Source organism: Ranitomeya variabilis, chromosome 3 (assembly GCF_051348905.1).
Source record: "Ranitomeya variabilis isolate aRanVar5 chromosome 3, aRanVar5.hap1, whole genome shotgun sequence".
NCBI classification, from domain to species: domain Eukaryota; kingdom Metazoa; phylum Chordata; class Amphibia; order Anura; family Dendrobatidae; genus Ranitomeya; species Ranitomeya variabilis.
This window is the reverse complement of record NC_135234.1, coordinates 161,004,642-161,025,802: the sequence shown is the minus strand read 5'-3', so window position 1 is coordinate 161,025,802 and position 21,161 is coordinate 161,004,642. Positions and strand designations below refer to the sequence as shown.

At 42.2% G+C, this 21,161-nt stretch overlaps 1 protein-coding gene across 7 annotated transcripts in view; it reads left to right on the top strand.

Moving 5' to 3' along the window:
- The window catches only part of SYTL5 (synaptotagmin like 5), a 408,043-nt gene that overhangs the window by 216,995 nt on the left and 169,887 nt on the right, over positions 1–21,161 (top strand). For 6 of the 7 annotated variants that reach the window (XM_077294784.1, XM_077294786.1, XM_077294778.1 and 3 more), the window contains 4 exons: positions 7,812–7,911; positions 15,453–15,551; positions 17,607–17,720; positions 18,599–18,748. In XM_077294784.1, coding sequence (XP_077150899.1) covers positions 7,812–7,911; positions 15,453–15,551; positions 17,607–17,720; positions 18,599–18,748 — 463 coding nt within the window. The remainder of the gene's footprint in view (positions 1–7,811; positions 7,912–15,452; positions 15,552–17,606; positions 17,721–18,598; positions 18,749–21,161) is intronic. The other variant, XM_077294785.1, reaches the window with a different exon arrangement.

The following is a 21,161-nucleotide window of genomic DNA, read 5'->3' as shown; positions in this document are numbered from 1 at the left end:
CGTATCCTCAAAAGGGACCCACGCATTATTAAAATGATGACCGATGACGATTACTGGTTGGCCTGCATCCTTGACCCTCGCTATAAAGGCAAATTGCAAAATATTATGCCACATGAGAACCTCGAACAAATATTAGCAACCAAACAAGCAACTCTTGTAGACCGTTTGATTCAGGCATTCCCAGCACACAGCGCCGGTGATGGTTCTCACACGAGCTGCAGGGGGTTACAGGGCAGAGGTGTTAGAGGTGCACAAATCAGAAGTGGCGTTGGACAGAGGGGTTTTCTGACCAGGTTGTGGAGTGATTTCGCAATGACCGCAGACAGGACAGGTACTGCAGCATCTATTCAAAGTGACAGGAGACAACATTTGTCCAGTATGGTTACTAACTATTTTTCATCCCTTATCGATGTTCTCCCTCAACCGTCATTCCCATTTGATTACTGGGCATCCAAATTAGACACCTGGCCTGAATTGGCAGAATATGCATTGCAGGAGCTTGCTTGCCCAGCAGCTAGTGTGCGATCAGAAAGAGTATTCAGTGCTGCTGGTTCAATATTAACCGAAAAAAGGACTCGTCTGGCTACCCAAAATGTGGATGATCTAACCTTCATTAAAATGAACCACTCCTGGATTTCAAATTATTTTGCCCCACCTTTCCCGTCTGACACCTAGCTTTCCTATAAAAAGATTCAACAGTAGAAATAAAGGCCGCACTCACCGATCTCTTTGCAGGTGACTTTATTCAACATCCATCTTCACGACACGGGGGTGTGTATAACAAGATTTGTGAGAGCCGAACGACGGCCGTTTCGCACCGACCAGGTGCTTCTACGGGTTCATTGAATGGGCGGACGTGACGCCCTAAGTAAGGTGCATGTGTCATGCACCTCCCTCTGCGCCACGCCGTCCATTCACGGCACAGAACATAAAAACATTTTAAAATCATGTGTTATAAATTAAAAACAAGGTAGAAAAATATATATACCCTAGTACTTAAGCATGCACCAAAATTTTTATGTATATTTATATATGCATCTATATGTGTTCATTTGTGTATATATACCTAACTGCTCCCCATGATTTAACACTATATTATCCTGTTCTGATTACTATTAACTCAAACTACTACTACCATTAGTTAACAACCTAATTTTCTGTACTTCTCTTAGTCTGCTATTATAAATACGCTTTAAAGCTCCTACGAGGATATAGAGAGTCATGTTATAATGACTAAGCCAAATGGGAGGGGCATAGATCGAATTGAACCTATTCTCCATCCCTATTCGGTGTAACTACCTGGAACGTGTCCCTAATCCGATCTCAAAAGGCCCCTTCTATCGCATTACGTATTCTCGGACCTCTATGGTGGTTATCTACTATCTATAAAAAGACGGACATGTCGACTTTATCGTTGAGTCCAGCCGGACCCATTGCTCCTGTGCGTATAATCCAGGACGCTTCTCGCCTTAATAACATATTGCCCCGATCCCCCCCTCCTTTGGGTAATCTGGCCTGGACTTTCTTGACGTCAGTATAGACATAATGGACGGGGTGATTAACACGTCGGTATATCGAAAATCTGTGGCCACAAATGCACTGTTGCACTTTAACAGCTATCACCCATATCACACCAAACGCAGTCTTCCGTATGGACAATTGGTAAGAACTAAAAGGACAAATAATACCAACGAAGGATTTGTTCGGCAGTCAAAAGAATTAGGGGAGAGATTTGGCTTAGTCATTATAACATGACTCTCTATATCCTCGTAGGAGCTTTAAAGCGTATTTATAATAGCAGACTAAGAGAAGTACAGAAAATTAGGTTGTTAACTAATGGTAGTAGTAGTTTGAGTTAATAGTAATCAGAACAGGATAATATAGTGTTAAATCATGGGGAGCAGTTAGGTATATATACACAAATGAACACATATAGATGCATATATAAATATACATAAAAATTTTGGTGCATGCTTAAGTACTAGGGTATATATATTTTTCTACCTTGTTTTTAATTTATAACACATGATTTTAAAATGTTTTTATGTTCTGTGCCGTGAATGGACGGCGTGGCGCAGAGGGAGGTGCATGACACATGCACCTTACTTAGGGCGTCACGTCCGCCCATTCAATGAACCCGTAGAAGCACCTGGTCGGTGCGAAACGGCCGTCGTTCGGCTCTCACAAATCTTGTTATACACACCCCCGTGCCGTGAAGATGGATGTTGAATAAAGTCACCTGCAAAGAGATCGGTGAGTGCGGCCTTTATTTCTACTGTTGAATCGTTGTGAAAGCATCTTTCTGGCCACGGCACCTAAGATCCAAGGCTGATAAGGCAGCAGTCAGCAAGAGTTTGTTAATTCGGAGTTCACATCTCAGTGTTCGGCTCGAGCGAGCAGGCAGTGCGGGTTGCTGTTATCTGCACGTATGCTAATTTCCTATAAAAAGGTCTTGCTTGTGGACTGGTCTTACTGAGTGTTCCAATCTCTTAATTTGCAGCAGCTGTTTGTCCAGCATATGACATGTTTACACCTCCCTCAATGGGAAAACTCCCCCCACGGGGCCGTGGTCTCGCCACTTGGCGCAAGCACCCGTTAGAGTGCCGTTTGTCTGAAGAGGTGGGTGTGCCCGCTTTTGGTCGATGGCACTGCCACTGGGTCCCTCATAGTACAATAAAGTGTCTCTGCCGGTGGTGGCGCGCACCCAACGTCAGACACACCGTTGTAACATGAGGGGCCCTGGGACGGTACCACCGGCCACAAGAGAGTTCACCCCCCCCCCCAGCTCAAACTGTGCTCTACCACGTGCAAAATTATCTCTCACAGCTCCACCAATGTTTAGTCTATGCGCTGACATCATTCAATGCCTGGCACTGACAAGACCAATTTGTTGACATCTATGATGCTAGTTAAAATAGTTTGGGTCAGTGTCCTATATTGACACCAGTAAATACTTAGTGCCAAATTACTATGTCTGAAACTCAGCAGAGGAGCCCACCCCTGTACCTAAGTATGCCACACTTTTGTTTTTTTGTTTTGTTGTTTTGCGAGACATTAACATCTATTTATTTTTTGGGAGTACTGTGTCAGACACTCCTTGCAATCGTCCTCCGCTGACCACACCAATGCTGCCCGTGTACCCCTGGAACCTATTTTAAAGTGCATATAGCCACTTTTTTAAATTGTAGGCGTACTAAGTCTGTCTGCGGTCCCTCCTTCCAATAGTCCTCCACTGACCACACCAATGCTGCCCGTGTACCCCTGGAACCTATTTAAAAGTTCATAGAGCCTATTTATATATTTTATTTAATATTAATAAAGCCATGATGGACTACGCTGTACCACGCTACAAGCTAACCAGTCGACACTTCTTTTGCGAGAAAAGCCATCCCAACCCTCCACCAGCATGTAAAAGACCGCATTGTCCATGCACTCTGGCAATCTGTGAATACAAAGGTGCACCTGACAACAGACGCATGGACCTGTAGGCATGGCCATGGAAGGTTACGTGTCCATTACGGTGCAATGGGTTAATGTGGTGGATGCATGGTCCTCAGGGGACAGCCTACTAAGTCTGTCTGCAGTCCCTAATTAAAATTGTCCTCAATTCAGGTTTTCGGGCTTTTTAAAAAAATAGGAAACTGCATTTGGGCTACTAGTTTGGTTGGGGCCTACTAGTGATGTCTGCCGCTCCTGGGTGTTCTCCTCCTCCTTGGTGTTCTCCTCCTCCTTGGTGTTCTCCTCCAGGTTTCCTTGTCTGAGCTTCAACCTTCAGGCTCTCATTAAGTATTTTTAAATGTAACACTACAGTTGCCATACTACTTGGGTTGGGGCCTAGTAACGGTGTTCTCCTCCTCCTTGGTGTTCTCCTCCAGGTTTCCTTGTCTGAGCTTCAACCTTCAGGCTCTCATTAAGTATTTTTAAATGCAACACTACAGTTGCCATACTACTTGGGTTGGGGCCTAGTAACGGTGCTCTCCTCCTCCTTGGTGTTCTCCTCCAGGTTTCCTTGTCTGAGCTTCAACCTTCAGGCTCTCATTAAGTATTTTTAAATGTAACACTACAGTTGCCATACTACTTGGGTTGGGGCCTAGTAACGGTGTTCTCCTCCTCCTTGGTGTTCTCCTCCAGGTTTCCTTGTCTGAGTTTCAACCTTCAGGCTCTCATTAAGTATTTTTAAATGTAACACTACAGTTGCCATACTACTTGGGTTGGGGCCTAGTAACGGTGTTCTCCTCCTCCTTGGTGTTCTCCTCCAGGTTTCCTTGTCTGAGTTTCAACCTTCAGGCTCTCATTAAGTATTTTTAAATGTAACACTACAGTTGCCATACTACTTGGGTTGGGGCCTAGTAACGGTGTTCTCCTCCTCCTTGGTGTTCTCCTCCAGGTTTCCTTGTCTGAGCTTCAACCTTCAGGCTCTCATTAAGTATTTGTTGGTAAAAATTGGTGGTTGGGGCCTACTAACGGTGTGTGCCGCTCCCTGGTATTGTCCTCCACTGTATAAAGCTGAGCTTCAACCTTCTGGCTCTCATTAAGTATTTGTTGGTAAAAATTGGTGGTTGGGGCCTACTAACGGTGTCTGACGCTCCTGGGTGTTCTCCTCCTCCTGGGTGTTCTCCTCCTCCTGGGTGTTCTCCTCCAGGTTTCCTTGTCTGAGCTGCAACCTTCTGGCTCTCATTAAGTATTTGTTGGTAAAAATTGGTGGTTGGGGCCTACTAACGGTGTGTGCCGCTCCCTGGTGTTGTCCTCCACTGTATATAGCTGAGCTTCAACCTTCTGGCTCTCATTAAGTATTTGTTGGTAAAAATTGGTGGTTGGGGCCTCCTAACGGTGTCTGACGCTCCTGGGTGTTCTCCTCCTCCTGGATGTTCTCCTCCTCCTGGGTGTTCTCCTCCTCCTGGGTGTTCTCCTCCAGGTTTCCTTGTCTGAGCTTCAACCTTCAGGCTCTCATTAAGTAGTTGTTTTTAAAAATTGGTGGTTGTTGCCTACTAACGGTGTGTGCCGCTCCATGGTGTTGTCCTCCACTGTATAAAGCTGAGCTTCAATCTTAAAGCTCTCGTTAAGTAGTTGTTTTTAAAATGTGTGGTTGGGCCCTTAAAACGGTGTCTGACGCTACTGGGTTTTCTCCTGTTTTGTTGTCCCTACCTTCAATGTTCAGGCTTTCGGCTTACATTTTAAATAATTAAACTGCAGTTGGCCTACTACTTTGGTTGGGCCTAGTAACGGTGTGTGCCGCACCTTGGTGTTGTCCTGTGTTATTTTCCTGACCTTTAATCTTCAGGCTTTCGGCCTTCATTTGTAATATTAAATTGCATAGGGCCTACTAGTGTGGTTCGGCCCTACTAATGGTGTCTGTCTGCCGCTCCTGGGTTTTCTACTCCACTGAACTAAGCAATGCCACCTGGTTAGTCCTGTTACCAATTTTGACCTGCATTTTACCCACTTTATTATTTAGGCCTATATCAGTGTTTCCGCCTCATCCTGCCCATTGCCCAGCCTGTGCTAGATGAGTTTTGTGGTACTTTGACCCAGACCACTACATTCCCCTTGCACACTACACAGCCACAATCTGACCCTGCTGAAAGTCAGGTTCCCCTTCCCGCATACTATACCACCTTACACAGGGACAAAGAGGAAGGTGCAGATGAAAGTGCAGGTTTCTTCAACAGGTAGGGGGGCATACTCGTTGGTGACGTCACAGGCACAGGGCCCCTCAGAGTACGCAAAAGTGTCGCTGCCGGTGGGAGGTTCCCCCGCCGTGCAAACACACCACCATACTTTGAGGGGCCCTGTGCCAGTGCCAATGCGAACGAGTGGGCCTCCCTGCTTGCTCAGGATCACAGCACTTGCAAAGTTGAAATACTTACCTCTCACTGCTCCACCGCCGTGACGTAGTCCACGTTTCCTGGGCCCACTAAAACCTTGAACCAGCCCTACCCCCCACAACTTTTGCCAAATGACCCCCAATTTCCAATGCCCAACTATTATTATAAAGTTAATTAAGATTGACAAGCTTCAGAAACAAGAATGGATGTTTTTGGCATTAAAATGGGCACTGTAGGTGTTTTCCTGGCCTCCACTCACTGCCGACTATGCTTCCCCATTGACTTGCATTGGGTTTCATGTTTCGGTCGATCCCCGACTTTTCGTGATAATCGGCCGACTTCACTCGACTCGACTTTGGACAAAGTCGGGTTTCGCAAAACCCGACTTGATCTTAAAAAAAATGAAAGTCGCTCAACCCTAATAACAATCTTTATTTTTATATAGCGCTAACATATTCTGCACCGCTTTACAGTTTTGCACACATTATCATCGCTGTCCCCAATGGGGCAAAAGCTTACAGAATCGACAGTTTGCACATGAGAGCAAAAAGAAACAAGCTGAAGTGGGAAACGCATAGAATTATGCATCATGAGCTGTAATACATACTAACTAGCCCCAAATCGATTATGGTACTCTCTGCCTCAATCTTGTATGCCTTTTGGATAATTTGGAATCACAGACTACAAATCAGTTCCTATTTTTGCCTTTGTAGGCTCAAAACGCGTGAGCGTCTTTTCAAGTAATACTGTTGTTTCTATCTATAATGGGATGAGTGTTGGGTATTATTTTACTGTTTGGCCAATTGACTATTATTGCCATCCTCCGTAATACTTTTGTGGATGAATGGTCACAAATCAACATAACCATGTTCTAAAATCTAGTGATGAGTTCTCTGCTGAGAGCAGACTGTTCCAGCGAAAGGAAGACCAACTATATAGTATGTGAGGCAGTGACTGGTGTCATATGTGACACCCCCAGGATGCGCACAGAAGCGTATTGAGGCCATGAGAGTGCATTGCAGTCACAGACATAGCTGTGATTGCAATGCAAAATAAAAGTAAATGTTGGTCTTGATCAAGCTATTTGTCAAAGGCAGATTTAAGAAAACCTGCTCTGGGCTTTTATTTTTTAAATGGACTACAGGATGGTAGTGGGGCAGTCCGTTTCCTTCCCTGACAGGTGTTCTATGTGGCCTACAGCCACAGGTTCCTTGTAAATACCCCTGAAGTGAAGGGTTGGGTGTGTCAGTTTGGTCTTGCAATCGTGCAGAGCAGAAGGCTCTGAAGAGCTCTACCTGGGTGATGCAACACAGGCAAGCGTAGCCAAAAGGCCTGGCACCCACAGCGTACACAGCGGTGCAGTCGCCCACAGCAACAGGTCTCGGAGGTGGACTGTTTTGTTTCTCGGCTACGATCCGGAGGATATCGTGTGCTGTATATTTATGTGAGTTGGACATTAAAAACACGTTTTGCTTTGAACTTTGCTGGGTTACTGCCTCATCATTGCACAGTGTGGATACTGCTACACTACAAGTAATAACTATTATTTTGGATCTTGATGATCAACAAGCGTATGGCATATTACATACTATATGTAGTAATGACATAAAAGCTCTTGTTCATATAAGGTACCATATATCAGAATACTGTATATACAGTGTGTCATATATGACCATTCTAGATACATTACTAATTATTTTTGGTAAGATTATTCTCGTCATATTTGTTATTAGACCAACAAAGAGACCAGCCCAAACTGTCATGGGAGCCGCATCTGCTTCGTAGATTAAAAAGATCTGATTAGTGAGTCACTGTTTTAATAACAAAAGGCCAGAGGCAGTAACAGCTTTCAATGCTTGGTAATCATGGTTCGTACATTATTTGCAAAAGCATTGACCTTTTAGTTTCATGCTGCTTAGAGGATTTTCTGGAAAAAAAACAATCTATGGCCATGCACAAAACTTATTTTATTTTTTTATTGTACAGTTTCTACTACAATAGGGGAAGACACTAGAAAATTCAGTACTGATATCAAAGAAAACACCATAGTGCCTATATCTGAAGAGAGTGAAAGTTCTGGAAAGCGGTAAGTGGCCTGTACATTTTTTTCAAATTATGATATGCATGATTCAATACATACGTCTTGGCAATCCCCTGAGAGCTGAGTAGAGCTGCCCAACATATATGTCTTCCACCTGGAATTACATAGTGAGAGCTTTTTCCTACTCTGATACATTGCAATAAGCAGGTTTAGATGTGAGCAAGCTACCCCATGAAGAAGAATTGTCCAATATTTATTTAGAATTTTTTTATGGGTGATGTCTGATATTTTAGTTCATTTCCATTTACTTAAATGAGCTACCGTGCCATAGACAAGCAAGGAGACATGTGCCACTGCTTCTGGAGAAAAGATTGCTCATTTTTTTTGTAATCCATTATAATCCATAATCCATTTATAGTTTTACTAGAGTGTTTAATGGGCACATTTTCACATTCGTATCCAGGGGTGGGCATATCATTGTTGCAACCTGTACAGTTGCACCACACAGGGCCCAAAAGGTAAGAGAGCCCACTTTTACATCCAAAGTAGGTGTAATTGTGCATTATAATGAGCTATTGGACCATAAAGGCCCTGTACTGTATACTGTTCTTGCACAGGGCCCCTTTTTGGTCTGCCTGTGCTCTTATCGCTCGAATTGATCCAACCCAACTGCAGGTTTAATGAAGCAGCCTGATGCAGTCAGTTCAGGTCATTAAAGCAAACCTGTCAGCAATTTTGGCCGATATAAGATATGGCACTGCCTTTCAGGGCTTATCTACAGCATTCTATCTATTTCTGCAAGATAAGAAAAACAAGTTTTGTTATACTCACCCGGGGGAGGGGGGGCGGTCTGGTCCGATGGGTGTCGCAGGTCCGGGTCCGGCACCTCCCATCTTCTTGCGATGCCGCCCTCCTGTTGCTTCATCCCTCTCCGGCATCGCGCTCCTGTGCAGGTGTACTTATCTGCCCTGTTTAGGGCAGACCAAAGTACTGCAGTGCGCAGACGCCGGGAAAGGTCAGAGAAGCCCAGTGCACTTTGCACTTCAGTACTTTACTCTCCCCTCAACAGGGCAAGTTGGTACACCTGCGCAGGAGCGCAATGCCGGGGAGAGATGAAGAAACAGGAGGGCGGCATCGCAAGAAGATGAGACCTTCCGGACCTGGACCTGCGACACCCATCGGACCAGACCACCCCCACGGGTGAGTAAAACAAAAGTTATTTTTCTTATCTTTTAGATCGGACCGGGGGCTTATCTACAGCATTATAGAATGCTGTAAATAAGCCCTGAAAGGCAGTGGCCACATCTTATATCGGCGAAAACAGCTGACAGGTTCACTTTAAGCCCATGGTAGAGCAGATAAGATTTATGCTCAAATGCTGGTCTTCATGGATCTCCCAATAACTCTAAACATAATATATATTAATGAGCTGAGATTGACAACAGTAGAGCATAATAATAAAGCAAAGAAAGAATCATGCTGGCCTGTCTGTATACTCTCTTTTGCTTCCTCCCACCCAGGAGATGTGGTATGATCAGACCATGTCCCTGTACAGTAAAACACAGCCGTTAAAAAGTACATGGCAGCAGCACATTTATAAGATTATCTTAGCACAGGAACATTTTATTTCAACACATCCAATTGTGGAAGTTATTATTCCAAGATCTATTGATTGAAATGAACTTTTGTTTGTGGGGAAAAACTCTTTAAATTATAAAATAAATTTTTGTAACGCCCTGCGCCCATCCTAATCAATCCATTGCTCTGCAGAATACTCCTGGAAGGAGGTATAAAAGCTGAGAAGTTATTTGTTACACCTTTTCTAGTTCTTCTAGTCACTCAGACGCCACTGCAAGACACAGTGGTGCTCAGACATAACAAGAGCACTGTATAAACTCCACTCAAAACAGATGAAGATAATGTGGCACTCACCACTGATAATGCTATTTACTTTATTATATTACATGACAAGACATGGGGCTACAGCTGATTAGCCTTCTGCCCCACTTCTTCCAGTCTGTAATATCTGATGTCACACCACTCCTTTTAAAGGGGTTTTCTAAGATGAGAGGAGAGGAGAATCTAGTCAGCATGTAACCACAAGTATGAGTGTGAAAAAATATCCCTCATTTCTTAAGTCCTTTTTTAAAGATAGTTTTGGCACAACACAAGTATCTAATATTTTGTTGAGGGTAAAGATAAAAATACATCCTTTTTTATTTTAAACTATTTAAATATTATTCAGCTAACTGGAAAAGGGTTTTTAGGACTGAAAACAGTCAATGTGTGACTGCAGACCTCCAAATTGTAAGGAAGAGAAATTGACGTGCACTCAGTTGAGTTGTTCGAAGTGCAGGTGAAGTGCGATGTGTAACCCCCGAAATCTTATAGGTGGTAATTCACTGCACACTCCTTAATGCAGGAAGTGAACAGGTTCTCCCGAGCCATCGTCCTGTGCTTCTGAAGACGATGATATGGGAGCGCCTGTTCACTTCCTGCATTAAGCACATTATGAATAAGATCCAAGAAGGGTCGAAACAGTAAATAACGATTTATGTCTCATATTCCTGCACCTCTTTTTGTCTGTAAAGGCGTGTGCAGTGAATTACCATCTATAAGATTTCAGGCGTTACACATCACACTTCACCAGCACCTTGAACTACTCAACTGAGTGCATGCCAATTTCTCGTATCACGTCAAGCAATTGGTTGCTGTTTGTTTGCGATGAAGTATATAAGTTTGAATAACATCATCAACAATTTCAACCATAGCATCAAGGAACTTTCTCCGATTGCCTCTAATTATACTGGTAAATCTTATTTTCACTTCATTATCATTAATGTTTCTCATTAAACCTTCCAACTGCTGCACTGCCCTTAACCACATTATTAATATATCATCAATATATCGTAAAAATAGAATTATATTCACCACAAATACATTAGAAGTATTATAATTTGTGATTCTAATTAGACTACAAAATTATTGCAAATGTTGAAGCCACTGGAGCTGGTGATCGTTGTTTGCAAAGTGTTTGACCACTACATTGGCATATAATCACAATACTTGTTGTTATGGATCAGGAGTTATAGATGCAAATATTAATGCTCAGTTCTCAGGAAATAGGCTGTAACAATGCACTGCTAATTTTCATGAAAAAGAAGATGGCCCCGAAAAAAAATGTTCCTAATTCATCAAAGAAATGGTGAAGTTAGAGGTGCCAGAAAGGTTCAACAGATTCTGGAGTGTTACATAGTTCTACTGTTCGGAGACACCTGCATAATTATGATCTTCATGGAAGAGTCATCAGAAGAAAACCTCTCCCGCGTCCTCACCATAAAATTCATAGTCAGAAGTAAGCAAAGCATCTACACAAGTATGATTCATTTTATTAATAAGTCCTGTGGATCGATGAGGCTAAAATAGAACTCTTTGGCCACAATGATCAAAGGTATGTGTGGAGAAAAAATGGAACAGAATTTCAGGAAAATAATATCTCACCAGTAGTGATGAGGGAGTATACTTGTTACTCGGTTTTCCCCAGCAGGCTCGGGTGGTCTCCGAGTATTTTGGCGTGCTCGGAGATATAGTTTTCGTTACCGCAGCTGCATTATTTGTGGCTGCTAGACAGGCTGAATACATGTGGGAATTCCCTAACAAACAGGCAACACTCACATGTATTCAGATATACAGTATATTGTATAGCAGTCGCAAGTCATGCAGCTGCGGCAACGAAAACTAAATCTCCGAGCATGCCAAAATACTCGGAGACCACCCGAGCATGCTGGGGAAAACCGAGTAACGAGTGCACTCGCTCATCACTACTCACCAGCCATTAAGAATGGGGGTGGATCAATCATGCTTTGGGTTGCGTTGCAGCAATTGGCACAAGAACATTTCATAGGCAGATAGAAGAATGAATTCAATGAAATTTCAACAAATTCTTGATGCAAACATAACACCATCTGTAAAAAAGTTGAAAAGAGGATGGCGTCTACACATCGATAAGGATCCTAAACACATGTCAAAATCCACAATAGACTACCTCACAAGGCGCAAGCTGAAGGTTTTACAATGGCTCTCACAGTCCATTGATCTGAACATCATTGAAAAACTGTGGCTAGACCTCCAAAATAGCAGTGCATGCAAGACTACCCATGGATCTCACAGAATTGGAAGAGTTTTCCAAGGAAAAATGGATGAAAATCCCTCAAACAAGAATTGAAAGGCTCTTCTCTGGCTACAAAAAGCATTTACTAGCTGTGTTACTTTCAAAAGATGAGCTCCTCGGTACTATCCATGCAGGGTGCCCAATCTTTTGCATCTGCTTATTTTCCATTTTGTAATTTTTTAAATGTAAAAGTTGAAAATATATACAGTACAGACAAAAAGTTTGGACACACCTTCTCATTTAAATATTTTTCTGTATTTTCATGACCATGAAGATTGTACATTCACACTGAAGGCATCAAAACTATGAATTAACACATGTGTAATTATATACTTAGCAAACAAGTGTGAAACAACTGAAAATATGTCTTATATTCTAGGTTCTTCAAAGTAGCCACCTTTTGCTTTGATGACTGCTTTGCACACTCTTGGCATTCTCTTGATGAGCTTCAAGAGGTAGTCACTGGGAATGGTCTTCCATCAATCTTGAAGGAGTTCCCAGAGATGCTTAGCACTTGTTGGCCCTTTTGCCTTCACTCTGCGGTCCAGCTCACCCTAAACCATCTCGATTGGGTTCAGGTCTGGTGACTGTGGAGGCCAGGTCATCTGGCGTAGCACCACATCACTCTCCTTCTTGGTCAAATAGCCCTTATGCAGCCTGGAGGTGTGTTTGGGGTCATTGTCCTGTTGAAAAATAAATGATGGTCCAACTAAACGCAAACCGGATGGAATAGCATGCCGCTGCAACATGCTGTGGTAGCCATGCTGGTCCAGTATGCCTTCAATTTGAATAAATCCCCAACAGTGTCACCAGCAAAGCACCCCCATACCATCACATCTCTTCCTCCATGATTCACGGTGGGAACCAGGCATGTAGAGTCCATTCGTTCACCTTTTCTGCGTCGCACAAAGACACGGTGGTTGGAACCAAAGATCTCAAATTTGAACTCATCAGACCAAAGCACAGATTTTCACTGGTCTAATGTCCATTCCTTGTGTTTTTTAGCCCAAACAAGTCTCTTCTGCTTGTTGCCTGTCCTTAGCAGTGGTTTCCTAGGAGCTACATATTTTACCATGAAGGCCTGCTGCACAAAGTCTCCTTTTAACAGTTGTTGTAGAGATGTGTCTGCTGCTAGAACTCTGTGTGGCATTGACCTGGTCTCTAATCTGAGCTGCTGTTAACCTGCGATTTCTGAGGCTGGTGACTCGGATAAACTTATCCTCAGAAGCAGAGGTGACTCTTGGTCTTCCTTTCATGGGGCAGTCCTCATGTGAGCCAGTTTCTTTGTAGCACTTGATGGTTTTTACCACTGCACTTGGGGACACTTTCAAAGTTTTCCAAATTTTTCAGACTGACTGACCTTCATTTCTTAAAGTAATGATGGCCACTCAATTTTCTTTACTTAGCTGCTTTTTTCTTGCCATAATACAAATTCTAACAGTCTATTCAGTAGGACTATCAGCTGTGTATCCACCAGACTTCTGCACTACACAACTGATGGTTGCAACCCCATTTATAAGGCAGGAAATCCCACTTATTAAACCTGACAGGGCACACTTGTGAAGTGAAAACCATTCCCGGTGACTACCTCTTGAAGCTCATCAAGAGAATGCCAAGAGTGTGCAAAGCAGTCATCAAAGCAAAAGGTGGCTACTTTGAAGAACCTAGAATATAAGAGATATTTTCAGTTGTTTCACACTTTTTTGTTAAATATATAATTCCACATGTGTTAATTCATAGTTTTGATGCCTTCAGTGTGAATGTACAATTTTCATAGTCATGAAAATACAGAAAAATCTTTAAATGAGAAGGTGTGTCTAAACTTTTGCTCTGTACTGTATATATTTTGCCTAAAATACAAAGGAAATGTGTCATCTTTAACTTTAGACCTTTTAGAGGTCTAACTTTTAGAGGTTCAACTTGCTTAACTGTTCACAATAACAGCAATTTTGACCAGGGGTGCCCAAACTTTTACATGCCACTGTATAGTTGCCGGCTCTATTGCATGGTCAACTTGCTTAACTGTTCACAATAACAGCAATTTTGACCAGGGGTGCCCAAACTTTTACATGCCACTGTATAGTTGCCGGCTCTATTGCTGCTGTTAGCTTCTGTGCCTGATTCATACACCTGTACCCAACATAACATGAATATGTTCTATGTTGAGACATGATTGGGATGACATGTTGGGACGCGGTTAGGATGACCACCAAAGTTCCATTGAAAAATGGTCTTCCTGAGGAATCATCGTCTTAAAAAAGATGAAGAGTGTAGTATATGGTGGAACTGAGATCTCTTGCAGGAAGACTAGCCTGGATAAAGGGGTATTCTTCTCATAGACTTGATATTTCAGAGAGCTTTCATTGTATTCTTGAGATGAAATTTATTCATCAAAAAATCTATGAAATAATTATGTTAATAGTTTAAAACAAAGAAAAAAAATCTTATTATTGTGCAGAATGCATCATGGACATGGGCATATGTGCTCTTCTTTTACTAAGGCTGTTATAGTTGATAGCTTGATATGTTGGAAATATATGTGAACACAAGAATGCCAGAATGTAGCAAAGTGTAGCTGTTGCTGTATTTTCCCTGAGCACCATAATCCTTCTTTTTGCAGTTCTACTAGGCCAACCTTAACAGGTTTAACAAAGCTACTAGGCCAAGCTTAACAGGTTATCCAAGTTTGGTTCAGAACAAAAATGGAAGTAGAAGTAATGAGACCATGATATATACAAACGCTAAAATGCAGTCTCATTGCTGTGTGTGGAATGAGCCTAAATGAAATTATATCTGAAATATTATGATTGATCTTCATGCATAGCAATCTGCCTATGTTAAAGCATAATAAACACTTCCTGAGTGTGGCTTTCAGCCGCCATACTCCAGAGCAGACATACCTCTTACCACCTACAGTCTGTTTAAAGTGTCATCCCCTATGAGTAGAGAAGAGGGAATATTTCAATATTTGGTTCGGATTGCGATCGCTGTATTTGCAATATTTGCCGAACACCATTGGAGTCAATGAGAGTACAAATGAGCGAATATGGTCGGAAATGATCGTCAAACATAATTTCGGCATGAATATGTTATAAATGTGGCAAATTCAGATTCAGTGATCTTTTTCCGAACATATTCGCTCATCTCTACCTATGAGCATTGACTACTCATCTTCCACTTCAACAACACAGTATTTATCTTATGAAGGTCCAGGTGGACCGAAACATTATCCACTAGCTGTTGATCTATGGACTGTTAATAAATTCACCTTGTTTTGCAGCATATCCTTTTGAGTCGCTAGTTTCAGTGCTACTAATAATATATTGTGTTATTTCTCATACAGTAGTTTCACATTATAAGACAGCCTGCTAAAACCCTCTCTCTTGTTTGCTCACAAAATCACTCTTTCCTTTAGTAGTCAACATCCAGGAAAAGGCGAGGATGGTAAAAGCATACGGTCTAAATATGATACTCAGAGCATCCGAAGTACAAGATCACTGCCACGTGCTAATGGGTGAGACATGAATGTGAATGTGACTTTTATATGCATTTTATATCATTCAGAATAGTCGTAATATTAAGAAATATAGAAATTGCAATTAAATGGAGCGGAATAAAATGTTTCAGTAAAAGAATCAAAGGAAATCCCTTTTTAATATAATCAATGCTGTGCAACATTCCTTCCACTAGTGTAGATTGAGGACAAGTGACTACAGATGACTGATGGCCTATTCTTGGAAACCCTTTGAACAAGTAAAAACCTGAATGATGTAAACAAAGGTCTATCAACAGTACAACCACAAGAAAAAAGAACCCTTAAAAATAACTTTTATTAGTATTTTATTATAGATATTTTCTCGTATCTGTTACTTAATACAATTGCCATACTTAGTTTATCTAATATGTTGTTGGTCTCAACCCTCTACCGCCCTGGTTTATCATAAGTTAGGGTTCTAATGGTATTTTAATAAAATACTAATAAAAGTTATTTTTTAAGAGTTCTTTTTTTCATATGGTTGCACCCTTTGAACAGCAGGCGCAGTTTCCCCTTCAATGCTTCAATGCTTTACCAGTGAAACCAGTAAATATGTGGTTGTGACTAGTACTGAAATGTAGTTACCTTTACTCACTGGAGTATTACAAATTCTGGGCGACTTGTGGGGCTGGACCCCCACACATATTATATTACTATCGTAGTGGCATGATTAAGTTCTATAAGTACCAAAAAATTTTTTGAAAGAGAATCTGTGAGCATGATTTTGTAATGTAAAGACATGGCCGTAATGATGCAGTAATACAGACTAAATTGATACCTTTGATGATGAAATCCGCTTTGTGCCTCTCTTTAATCACCATTTGAAGTTTTCTGCTAATTAGATTTTGGTGCACAGGGGCTGAACTGTACATGGGGTCTTCTCCTCCCTGTCTATGATTCCCAGCCCCTCCGTCTGCCTCTGGTCTTTGAATGACAGATCACTGCTGAGATTTCAGAGTAGGCAGACAATTCACAGATCGGAGGCAAGTAGAGGGGCCTGGAAATCACAGACAGGGAGGAGAAGACCCCGTGCACAGTCCAGCCCCTGCGCACCAAAAGCTAATTAGCAGAAAGCTTCAAATGGTGATTAAAGGAAAACAACATAAAGTGGATTTCTTCACTAAAGGTATCAATTTAATCAGTGTTACAGTGCCATTACAGCCATGTCTTTACATTACAAAATAGTTCTGACGGGTTCTCTAAAGTAGTTTACTATGTTTTTTTCCTTTCCTATTGTGTCTCTGACATCACATGCACGGTATATGTGATATACAGGTGCTACTCAGAAAATTAGAATATAATTGGCTCCTAGCCATAATCATCAACATTAACAGAAATAAACACTTAAAATAGATCACTCTGTTTGTAATGACTCAATATAATATATGAGTTTCACTTTTTGTATTGAAGAACTGAAATAAATTAACTTTTTGATGATAATCTAATTTATTGAGAAGCACCTTCATGTGATATAAATCACACACTGATAAACTGTATATAATTTTGTATGAAATTAGTATTCATCTATATGATAAATTGCCACTGACAATCATAACGTCATAAAATAGTTATCATCACAGGTACTTTATCACATCTTTGTGCCTTATATTATTGTAGCATGGTTATCTTTGTAGTTTTGCATACAACCCAGCAATTTGCAGCAATATTTTAAGAATGACAATGTATCTGGGGGCTACATGTCAATAAAATAAGGTTGGAAAAGAACACAGAGTTAAGGAAGGCAGACAAAGGAGACAGAATAAAGAGAAGATGATTTAATTATAGAGCAGGATGGCAGTGATGCTGATCATAGGTGACAAGAGAGCGCCTGTCATTTTTGATAGGTGAAATAGCTGGTATAGCATTATAATCAGTACGGGGCACAGGGTTATCTTGTCATGCCTGACTGGTATCTAGACTGTTGCTCAGAATGCATAATTTATGCCTATTTTATATGCAGTGTAAAACTAATGGGTGATTCCACTCACTATTGTTAGGAAAAATACAGTATAAAAATTCCTCTTTTATCTGTAGTCCTGACAGAAGACTTGGGAGGCAGACACGGAGTGGGGAAGATGCAATCAGCTTTCATTCAAACCTCGACACACAGAGCTTGAGAAGCATCTCATCGATCCCACGCTCTGAAAGGTGAAGAATTTACTGATCCCCAGTGTTAGCCAATACTACTTGTATCGTATATCCTAGCTCTCTGATCTTCCAAACAATAAGAAACAGAAACATAATGACAGAGTACTTAATACGCCACTACTTCATATGGATTAGGTATCTGCGAAATAAGGATTCAGTGGTTAATTCCATTGTAACTGTGTGTATCGTGCCAAATCCACACTTTGGCTAGTACTTCATGATTAAACCAGAGGATGATTTCTGCTTATTTCGTAAGTGCCTCAGCTATTAAACAGCCTTTGATTATTATAATCCAGGACATCTTAAACCTTTTTTACAGGGCCTTACCAGACTGAATAAAAGGTGTTGTCCAGCCATAGATACAAGTTTGCTGTCCCTCTATGTGACTACAGACTTGTAAATCCTCACATCGTGCACACTGCAAGCTGTGAAGATTTTCCGGTGTTAACGCGGAAAGTGGTTGGTCATGTAATGGCCCACATTCCAACTAGCCTTGTCCGGCTTTGCTCAATACACCTGCATTGAGCGAGGCTGTACCCCTCTAGTTTTCACATGACCACATGCATACAAATCACAAACTCGAGGCCATGGGCTAGGTGCTCCCGGCACCGGAAAATCCTCACAGTGCCCAATGGAGTGTGCCTGATGTGAGGATTCACTAGTCTACAGCCATATAGGGTGACTGCATAGTTGCAGTCCAGAGCTGGATAACCCCTTTAAAAAAAATCCATTTCCTCAGTAGTTGTCTGGGTCTCACCATCTGTAATGGAAATCCATGCATACATTACAAATATCTCCCTATTTTACCTTACAGTAGTATTTGCGTATTTTCATTTTTCATTCTTCTTTATGGTGACACATGCACTATTGTATTACAGGAGATCCAGACCAGATGTTCACAGCCTCCCTGAAGCTTCCCAAGCAGAGTTTCTACACAATGGACAGGAAAGTGTTGATGTAATCAGTCAAGCAAGCTTCAAAATTGACTCCCGCTCTGAATCGAAGCGCAGCTCACCAATTTCTGTTCGGTAACAGTTTAATTAATTTTCATGTCAGATCATAATTTTTTAAAGCTTTATTTTTAGGCCTTTTTAAAGATTTATGCTTGCAACATTGTATTTGCCTAGGTTGAGACCTCATATACATAGAATTGTATTGCTCCCCACATAGTTCTATCCGAGGCTCTATATCACAGAGTTGGTCTGATGCAAGGCATCGAATACAGCAAGCTGGACTCTTTTTTAATGCAAACGCTAATGAAAATACAGGGTGGGCCATGTATATGGATACACCTGGGTGTGCCATGTATATGGATACACGTAAATAAAATGGGAATGGTTGGTGATATCAACTTCCTGTTTGTGGCACATTAGCATATGGGAGGAGGAAAACTTTTCAAGATGGGTGGTGTTAGGGACCTGGTGGTTAGGAGCACCCGAAATGACCTGATGGCTAAAACAGAAAACCTGGGACAAGCTCTGAGGAGGTGGTAACTCTACTGACCGCAATTCCTAATCCTATCACACACACTAGAAATAGCCGTGGAGCGTGCCTAACTCTCCCTAGACGCCTCTTCACCTTCGCCTAAGAGCTAACTACCCCTAAAGATAGAAATAGCAGCCTACCTTGCCTCAGAGAAATTCCCCAAAGTAAAGGTAGCCCCCCACAAATATTGACTGTGAGTTAAGAGGGAAGTCACAAACACAGGAATGAAACAGATTTTAGCAAAGGAGGCCGAATCTTCTCTAGATAGAGAGAGGATAGGAAAGGGAACTGTGCGGTCAGTATTAAAAACTACAAAAACCACGCAGAGTGTGCAAAAAGACCTCCACACCGACTCACGGTGTGGAGGTGCAGCTCTGCACCCCCAGAGCTTCCAGCTAGCAAGGAAATATCATAATAGCAAGCTGGACTAGAAACATAGCATGTACTGAGAAATATATTCAAAAACCAATGAACAGCAAATGAACTAGCAGGGACTTAGCTTCTGCTGGAGTAGACAGGTCATCTGAGAAATCCAAGAGAGATCTGAACCAGTACTGAGACATTGACAGCTGGCATGAACTAACGACCTGGGCAGAGTTAAATAGGGAAGCCAGCAGAAGCAATAAGCGAGGGCAGCTGAGAAAGCCAACCTCAAAGATCAGCAGTTCCACTCAAAGCCACCAGAGGGTGTCCAAGGACAGAACTCACCAAAGTACCATTCATGACCACAGGAGGGAGCCCGAGAACGGAATTCACAACAGTACCCCCCCCTTGAGGAGGGGTCACCGAACCCTCACCAGAGCCCCCAGGCCGATCAGGACGAGCCAAATGAAAGGCGCGAACCAAATCGGCAGCATGGACATCGGAGGCAACAACCCAGGAATTATCCTCCTGACCATAGCCCTTCCATTTAACCAGGTACTGAAGCTTCCGTCTCGAAACACGAGAATCCAAAATCTTCATCACCACATACTCCAACTCCCCCTCAACCAACACCGGAGCAGGAGGATCAACGGAAGGAACCATAGGCGCCACATATCTCAGATACAACGACCTATGGAACACATTATGGATAGCAAAAGAAGCTGGAAGGGCCAAACGAAACGACACAGGATTGATAATTTCAGAAATCTTATAAGGACCAATGAAACGAGGCTTGAACTTAGGAGAAGAAACCTTCATAGGAACATAACGAGAAGACAACCAAACCAAATCCCCAACACGAAGTCGGGGACCAACACAGCGACGGCGGTTAGCAAAACGTTGCGCCTTCTCCTGAGACAACGTCAAATTGTCCACCACGTGAGTCCAAATTTGCTGCAACCTGTCCACCACAGAATCCACACCAGGACAGTCAGAAGGCTCAACCTGCCCTGAAGAAAAACGAGGATGAAAACCAGAATTACAAAAAAGAGGCGAAACCAAAGTAGCAGAACTAGCCCGATTATTAAGGGCGAACTCGGCCAATGGCAAGAAGGTCACCCAATCATCCTGATCAGCAGAAACAAAGCATCTCAGATAGGTTTCCAAGGTCTGATTGGTTCGTTCGGTTTGGCCATTTGTCTGAGGATGGAACGCTGAAGAAAAAGACAAATCAATGCCCATCTTAGCACAAAAGGACCGCCAAAACCTAGATACAAACTGGGAACCTCTGTCCGACACAATGTTCTCCGGAATGCCATGCAAACGAACCACATGCTGAAAAAATAATGGAACCAAATCAGAAGAGGAAGGCAACTTAGGCAAGGGTACCAAATGGACCATCTTAGAAAACCGATCACAAACCACCCAGATGACAGACATCCTTTGAGAGACAGGAAGATCAGAAATAAAATCCATGGAAACATGCGTCCAGGGCCTCTTCGGGACAGGCAAAGGCAAAAGCAACCCACTGGCATGAGAACAGCAAGGTTTGGCTCGAGCACAAGTCCCACAGGACTGCACAAAAGAACGCAC